The sequence below is a fragment of the Acanthisitta chloris genome, unplaced genomic scaffold (genome assembly GCF_000695815.1).
Source record: "Acanthisitta chloris isolate BGI_N310 unplaced genomic scaffold, ASM69581v1 scaffold8647, whole genome shotgun sequence".
NCBI classification, from domain to species: domain Eukaryota; kingdom Metazoa; phylum Chordata; class Aves; order Passeriformes; family Acanthisittidae; genus Acanthisitta; species Acanthisitta chloris.
Genome location: NW_008680886.1, coordinates 56,293 through 65,186, shown reverse-complemented (window position 1 = coordinate 65,186; position 8,894 = coordinate 56,293). Strand labels below are relative to the sequence as shown.

The window sequence follows — 8,894 nt, the reverse complement described above, 5'->3', positions numbered from 1 at the left end:
CAACAAGAATTTACACAAATAACCTTACTGAGGTCAATGGGACCATCCCTATGAATAAGCATTTCACAAAAGAATCTTAAGTATGTGAACAGATATCCATCACTTGTTCCAAATGATCCAAAAGAAATCTTTGGCATTACTGGACCTCTAGAGTACACAAAAATAGCCAAAAGCTGCTGTTAAAATCTGAAGTTAAAGGGGAAGAAACTTAGTCAAACAGCTTAAAATTCAATCTCATTCACAGCAGTGTTTCAAATCTCCAACTGAATAAAACCCCCCAAACTTCATTTTTTTCATAGAGAAAATCCAGACAGATTACTTCCTGATAAAAAAAATCAATAATTGAACATACAGCTGTAAAACGACATTGTATTTTCAGAGAGAACTGATTTGCCAATGGAAACTTCATAAGAAAAAAGAAATACTATTAAAATTAATTTCACGAGAAATTAAGACCGTTATACAACACATCAGGGGCTTAAGATATGTGCATTTACATACACACATATAAGAAACACTAATTTCACCTCACAAGTACATAAAGGGAAGACAGAATCATCTTTCAGGATGAATTTCATCATCCATGTCATAATTCAAGATCTCCAGTAAAAGACATGTACCAGGAGATCATGCTGCGATTATGAGGCAGAGCCAATAAGAAGATCTGAAGTTCTTGAGACTAGATATCCTCTCAGCATGCCCAGAAGTTACATATGATGAGTCAAAATATGTAAATTCATCTCTACATTGTTAAAATAACAGGAAATTTTGGAAAGTTGAGAAATCTAATAAACCTTCTGGCTTCAAACTGAGAAGATTGATTGCACGCTTCAGAAAAGAAGGGATGGACAACACAAGAACAGATATTCAGGGTGCATCCAGAGAGCTAGTGAAATTGAGTTTTAAAAGTATTTAATTAATTGTGTTTGGCAAATAGCCGATTTCATCAAGCCAAATTCTTAAAAAGAATATAAAGTTATCATTCTCACAACATGGGTAGAAGGAATGCAGCAATTCTAGGTACTGATTCCCAGCATGAAGCTTCTCAGCTTTGTAGACTAAAACTTCTCTTCTGCTTGATTCTGGAATTCTATCATAGGTATAACCATTGCTCTGGGGGAGAGCGGCTGAAATTGTGCCTTAAAATAGCATTGCTTTCTACACCATTTAAAAAACATGGAATGATGGTAAACTCTAAACAGACACAACTGGCTACTATTAATCCATATTTTTCAGTAATGAAAGGCAGAATGGATTCCAGACAAGGCAGAAAGGATTCCAGAGTACTTTAAATACTGGTTCCATTCAGTGTGCTTCAGATTGGGTTTGTTATTGTTACAGCACAAGAAATACTAGCAGAAGTCAGGCAGACTAAATGCCAAACAAGTACCTAATCAATTACATTGATGAAAAACTAGTTAGATTATGTAACTATTTAGGGTTGTAGAGCAACACTTGTGAGAGAGAAAGATAAAAGTCATCACAGTCTTGAAGCAAATTCAAGGTCTCAATTGCAGCTTTCTGCTGGTCCTAAGAAATCCCTCTCTTCCATCAAATATTAAAATGTCAGGCCTGAAGAAAATAGCTGCTACCCAATTCACATGAAGTACACAGGCGACCCTAGTATTGGTTTCAAATCCAGTCATCTATTGTTTTAATGCAAGATCTGTGGGGACTGGTGTGAGATTACTAATGACACCAAAGCACTGGCCTTGCTTCAACAGTCAAGACACAGGTAAGGAGACTCAGAGATAAGTGAATAAACTAATTTTGTTAATACATAGCAGAGTTTAGTAGTCAACAATCAAATTACACCCATACATTTCCACAAATGGGTAAAAATACCTCTACTTTGAATTGTTAAAAGCTGATATCAAAATCTCCAAACTAATGCTGCAAGTTATATTCTTATGCCCATTTTTTTCACTTAGTCCTCTTATTCTAAACTCAGTATAAGGAGGTGGAGTTCAGCCCTTGTCTAAAACTGAAGTAGTCAATGGGAACTTAAAAGGAAAATTATGTGCTCAATTTTCTTTGCTTTACATCTGTCCTCAAAACATTGAAACCTGTTTTCTCTCTCCTCAATATTACTCTGTATTGTTAATACCTAACAAACAGTAACGTAGTAGATAAATTGACTTTTTTTTTATTCCAGGCATATTTTCCTTGATACACTAAATGAGGTGTTCACTCATCTGAAGAATTCAAATAACAGGACAAATGTTTTGTATCCTCAGTTTTAGAGAATGGTATCTAGAACAACAGGACACCTATGACCCCAGGAACAAAGTAAATGCAAAAATACCAAGTGATTACTTCTGAAGATGAAATTCAGAATTCTTCATCAGTTTTTAACTTCTTATAAGAAACTTGGACAACAGAATTTACCTCCATTAGTCTTGTACTAACAAATACTAATTTCTCTGTTGAAATAAATTGAGCTATTTCTCCCATATCTGCAGTATGGTACAAAGCAGCAGCATCTCTCAGGACTGTAATAATGTAAAACCTCCTAATATTGACTAACCTGAATGCTTCTATTTTCATATATACTTTTAAGGGGTTTAACCTTTCTCTGAGTAGGAGTGTTTACAAAATGTCATTTGCTGATTCATACCACACTTCTCCTTGCTCCTAAAGTTTCAGCAGATAAGCTCTCAAATGAAGTGCAAATAGGGGCACAAACACAGCAAGATAATTAACTTGGACCACACGAGCCCTCTCTTGGATGTAATTTCCATACTTTGTGACATAATACGGTCGTCCATGTTCACTACACACAGAGACCCACACATGAACAGTATTTCTCATTTACCACCTCTTAAGAAGTGATGATTAGCCAGTCTTACTTCATTCTCCTCCACATCCATAAACCCAGATACAGAGGGAGGGTTGTGCCTTTCTAAATGCATTTGTTTTTTGAGAGTTTCTGTGGCAGCTTTGAACATTGCTGGTAGGCCTAATCTACAGTCAGAGAGTATTCCTTGAGGATACAGCTTAACATACAACCTATGATCTGCATGTACAAAAGTATTTTAACTTGTGTACAAAATCCTGTAGAGCTTGCAAATCGAAAACAATTTTTAAAATTAAATTACTATGATGCATAGTATACTGAAAGTTAATTTGTCTCTCTGAGAGAAATTGTGACCTTTGCAAATGCCATGATATATAGCACTAAAGGGGATCATAAATTTTGGCATTTGTTCAAACAGTTTCAAGGTTTCAAACTGAGATCTGAGTCAGAAAATAAATCTTTCAATCATATAGCTGCAGCCTTTATTTCTAACTTTAGCTCATGGCATCTTCGTTTTGGGACCTCACCTGATGCAGAATTTTACACCATCTGATGTGCTGATTTTACTCTAGTTTTAGGTATGCATTTTAACACAGAGCTAGCACAACCCACCTGCTCCGTGACTCAATTGTGATGCCAAATACTCCTCTTCATTAGAATTTATTTCTAAGTTGAACATCAGGGAGGATGAATTTTGCATACAAGAGATCAATACAGGGATGCACCTTGATAAATAGGCTACATTCCTTTATGATCTCTGTGATCAACTGAAATTTTTATCATTTTATTCAAAGAAACTCAGTTGTCAAATTTCTGATAGTTCTTCCCACACACTGAAACCAAGAAGGCAGAAAAGTAAGTGCAGAATTGCCAAACAAGTCACAGCTACTTTTCTAATTTTTTTCAGCTCATAGTGAAACTAAAACAGATTCTAAATTAAAAAGGAACTGCAAAATGTGTTTCGACTTTTAAAATTTAAAAAAAAAGAAGTAGCTAGACGTTAAATTACTTTTAGTCCTTTTGATTAGACTTTGAGTATTATTTTTGAGCATAAAAACGTATTTCCCCAATCCTTGTTAGCTGTCATATAACTGCTTTCCATGTGACAGATACTTCTATTTACCTGAGCATATATAATGCATCATATTCAAACAGGCTGAACAACTATTTTAAATTGAATAGAAAACATAGATGTATAAGTTGCATTGGCTACACCTACACCTGTTCTACTGTTTGACAGTATCCCTTGATGCCCATATTTAAAGACTTGCAAGCCTGTCCTCTATAATCTTCATACCTACCCTATCTACCAGAAAAAGTTCTTTCTCAGCTTTCCTTACTGTTTCTGACATTATTTCTTTACTGTGACTCTAGCTTGAACTGACTTGTTCTACCTGACAAAAATCACTAAGAAGCAGACTGGCTCTACTCACGGGTAAAGCAACTGGTTTTTCTCAAAACGTTCTAAATTTAATGTGGCCTAAAAGAAGTGTTTAAGATGATAGTTTTGTGCCTAGCCTTGAGAAGGTCACATAATCGTTCAGTGCTGCCATTTGTTAATGGAGCGAATTCAAAAGGAACATTGCAGATTGTCCCTGTATAATTTCACAGAGCGTTGTTCTGATCAAATTTTGTATTTGGGAACTGAAGCAGGAAACTGACATATTACAACTTTAAAACTATCCTGTTGCTAAGGCAGATACTTGTGGCTTCCAGAGTAGAGACCTGGTTGAGTGGGATGCTCTGAAAGAACCAGTCTGGGAAAGCAGGTGTGTTACTACTGTTGAAAATAGGGCTGCCAATGGACATTTTGGGTTGCAAGACAGGGCTGTCTTTACTTCAGATTAGCCTCACTGATTCCAGCAGAACTAGATGAACACAAATAGACGATGATGGGATCCTCACTCAGACAAAGCTTTGAGGCAGATATACCCAGTTCTAAAGCAATCTCTACCTTCAACTGAAGGGCTTCCAAACACAGATAAACTGCTACGTTGGTAGATATACTAGAATAAAGAACTTTTAAAATAGGAAAATCTTAATGTTTCTAGGTAAAACAGAGTAGAAATGACAAAGTTACTTCAGAGCTCTCCTTTAGCCTAGTATGTATTCACTGCTGCTTTATTGCTTCCAGGCTTATTTTGTTTGACTCAGTGACTTTCTGAATGGCAATAAACCCTGCTCAGACTCTTCTGGTCCTATACTGTGTGCTTGATACTCCCATTTCTCCTAGATGAGATCAGCATAGTTAACAAAGCATTTTCCTCTCAGTAGGCATAAAGTATAGGGGAAACAGAGGGACTTAAAAGTTCAGTGTCCTGTGGTGTTTCATGTGGAGGTGTTGACAAAAGATTTTATCAACCCATTTTCTTTATAAAACACTACTGCACAGGACACATAGCAGCCAGCAGTGATTAGCCTTGCAGAAAGCACTGACTGACAAACTATAGTTTTGTGGCCTTAGCAAACTGGCAGAGCTGCAATTGTAGAATGCCTCCCCATAACCCAATCCAACCCTTTTCTATCCATACTTGATCCTTCCAGTATCTATGGCAGCATAACGCTCTAATTCAACCCTCTCTAGGAAAAGCCACTTAAGCAGATTCATTACCTACAATATGCTAATTTCCTATTGTGCATTTGCACTCCATAAAGTGCCCACAGAGGAATAAAGAAGTCTGCCTTCGAGCTCAGCTAGATTTTTTTTTTTGCCATAACCTTCTAAAAAATTCAGGTTTTGTTCATTTCTGTTTTGATCCATGTGACAGGTAGTTTTACCCAGAAAACACAAGGTCTAACTTTCGTAATGTAAGTATAACTAAACAGATGGTTATTAAGTGATTCATGAAGATCTAAAATAAAAGATGGAAAAATTAAATATACCACATGGCATTCTGCAGCCTGTGAAGAAGGAAGAACTGTAGACTTTTGTCCCAAATCCTTTGAAGACATCTTTGAAGTGTCTGGAGAAATACTAGGTGGATGTTCTTGGATTTCAGGCTCTGCTTTATTGTCAGGGGTGGGAGCTATCTGAACGGAAAGAGATGCTGTGTGTATCTCAGGCATGGGGTTACAGGCAGGTGAGATAGGCCTTTGTGGAAATACTGGCTCTTCAACAGGCTTCAGCTGTTGCTGTGAATTACAATGACTGCTGCTACTCACTGGGTCACGTGTCCGGGTTAATTTCAGGGTAGATACCTTACGTTTTTGAGACTGTTGCCTTTGGCCTTGATGGAGAGTAGTACTAATACCAGCTACTGTGCTTGTGCCTGCACTGGAGATTGAGGTCAGTGGTTTAATGATTTTTTGTGCATAGGACACACTTGTGTTAGATATCTGAGAAGACATTATCTCCTGAACAGACTTCTCGTTAGTGCAATATGCAGTATCTGTGGGAAGATGTTTAGCTGGACCGGCTGTTACTGCCTGGAGATTAATTTCGTTCTTGCGATTAGTTACTCTTGCTTTCCGAAAACTTTCTTTTCTAGGGGGTGGCAGAGGTGCCTTATTTGCCAAAAGCATCCACACACAGCAAAATAACATTGAAGAAGAAACAGAAAGAAAGTAAATGTTAGCAGGAGATATAACTCAGTTTGGCTTTTATCTTTAAATAATGGAACTAGCAACTTAAGGGCCTTCATCCCACCATTGCTCGATTCAAGGGACAACTAAATTGGTCAGGCTCCCACCACCTTTGCCTGTGCATGGCTGTACAGCTTCTGTTTAGAAAGCCAGATGTTCCATTTGCTCAGAGTGAACTGGGATCAGAAGGGAGCCCACAAATGTCCATTTTCTTTTAAAAAAACAATTATTACACTGAATAAGAATTACTATTGTGAAATTGTTCAGACATGCAAGTACTCCATGATCTTTGATAGCAAGCTATTATTCACAGGTAATACACATATATAAAACACACAGATCCTCTTAAACGTTTGAACTAAAACAGTAACAGAGACAATATTAAAATTGGTAAGTTGATATTTTTTTGACAAATAAATGTTTCTACGTGGTTAATTTTTCTGTGTGTGCCTTTTTCATGTGCTCTAATTACACTATTCTGCAAAATGGGCAGAAGCATTTTCTACCTTATAATTAATAAACTTTATTCTCAGATATTTTGATGACTGGTGCATTTTTCCAAGTGTAAAATATTAATAAACACTCTTTGAAGTCTGGGAACACTCCTAGAAAGCTTTAACTTGTGTATGACCTACTTTTATTAAGCTGTCTGTCTTGCTCATTGAAAGCAATTTCTGGTAATTAACCTGGAGGCAATACATCCTGTGTGAAGTATGTTTCATCTATTCAGTAAACCAGTTTGTACTGACCCATACGAACAGCGATTTGCACTATATGGAAGACATCAGGACAATGTTCCATACATGTATTCCATCTATATATGCTATCTCCCAAGAATAACTCCCACACAAATAGCGTAGCATGAAACTCAGTGTGTTCAGTTTTACCTGAGATGGTGATTTTTTATCCTGTAGATTTGGGCGCACGCTCCTAAAACCTTTTGCTGAAAGAGATGAACTGCTAGTGTCTCCATTCAGTGTCTCTCTACTTCCGTTATTGTAAGATCTCCAAGCTTTTGTGAAGAAAAAAGAATCAAACCATATTTTTTTTTGTGATTAGCAAATCCCTATATTGCTCTCAACATAGCAACCCATCTGTTAAACAAACAAATGGTTCAGCTACTACATAACTGACCTTGCTATTGTTATTACCATGGAAGTTGTAAGAACAGGGCTAAAGCTGCCACTCTACAGAATATTCACCTTTAAAATTTAGAAAATTCAAGCACCAATACAGCTGGTGCTGGGCAGTTTGAGATCTCCCCACAACTTTCATACAGACTATGGATTTTAACCTTGGGAATCCTTCTGAGACGCTGGCGCTTCAACCTCTGTATAAGGCAGACTGAAGTACTTTCATAGATTAGGTTCCTGAACTACACAGCTGTGTTGCATTTACATCCCAGCTCACATAAAGTTCCTCGGTCATGGCAATTTCACAGCATTTCACTACACTACCCAATTAGTCATTCCAGTAATGCATCTTATTCCCAAATCTGAATGACACCTCAATTTTCCAGCCAACCATGTTTCTTTCTCTATCCTCAGACCTGAAATGCCCTCAAGGTGTTGGCCAAACATAGAGGGATATGCTGAAGACAAAATACTGTAAGAGCTGGGAAAAGTAGCACATTATGTAAGCAGGCTGCTAAGTGAGGTGGGCTGAACTTGCAATCATGAGTAAGGCACTAAAAAGGAAATAGCAAGTATCACTGAATGGTGCCACAGTGATGAAGCTAAAGGTGGCAAATTAGCAATCTGTCTTCTCCCACACAACTCATTTTTCTGACAACATATTCTGTGTTATAGGAAATAACTGCTTTCAAATAAGACCTGAATTTGAGGTCTTAACCACTAGCAATTATGGTTACAATTGCAGGGGTGCTTTCCTAAAGGAGGACGTATAGAGTAAAGAAATCAAATAAATAGAAGATTGTTGTAATCATCCACTTACATGGTATTACACTGATGAATAAATAACATGGTGTTTTATTTACCTGAATCTGGAGACTGAGAATCAGACCCTGAAAAAGAAATATGCAATATTAATTTCTGTTAGAAATTAATTAATTTTGCATAACCACACAAGAGTCTTGATAAGAAGCAGTTCTGCTTGTCTACTGAATAGTCTGTATGTTTTAACTGTTTAAAACATTTTTAGGAAAACATGCTTGATAAATGATTTTTTTAAAGTTAATCTAGCTCCTGACAATCATTTTACAACAACATTCAGATTCTTTTCCTTTAAGAAGAGTTTTTAAAGCAAGTTGCAATAAACAAAGTTTGTAATAAACAAAATCTTTTTCATGCCATGTTATCTTAAACAAAAAACAGGGCACATGAGACCCAAAATATGTATTAATTTATAAATAACTGAATTTTCCTAAGTCTTTCTAGTCTTTTTTCATTCATGGGTACTATGCATAGGCAGAGAAAAATTAAGACCACTTCTTGAAGAGCACTGTAGAAGTAATAGATCTGTCAGCGGAATAGAAACTGGGGTTACCCTTCTCCAG

At 36.8% G+C, this 8,894-nt stretch overlaps 1 protein-coding gene across 1 annotated transcript in view; it reads right to left on the bottom strand.

Moving 5' to 3' along the window:
- Positions 1 to 8,894, bottom strand: part of LOC103805247 (sorbin and SH3 domain-containing protein 2-like) — a gene marked incomplete at its 5' end in the record, with an annotated part of 30,926 nt that overhangs the window by 14,398 nt on the left and 7,634 nt on the right. The window contains 2 exons of the mRNA XM_009077887.1: positions 7,267 to 7,391; positions 8,376 to 8,402. Of these exons, the coding sequence (XP_009076135.1) occupies positions 7,267 to 7,391; positions 8,376 to 8,402 (152 nt within the window). The remainder of the gene's footprint in view (positions 1 to 7,266; positions 7,392 to 8,375; positions 8,403 to 8,894) is intronic.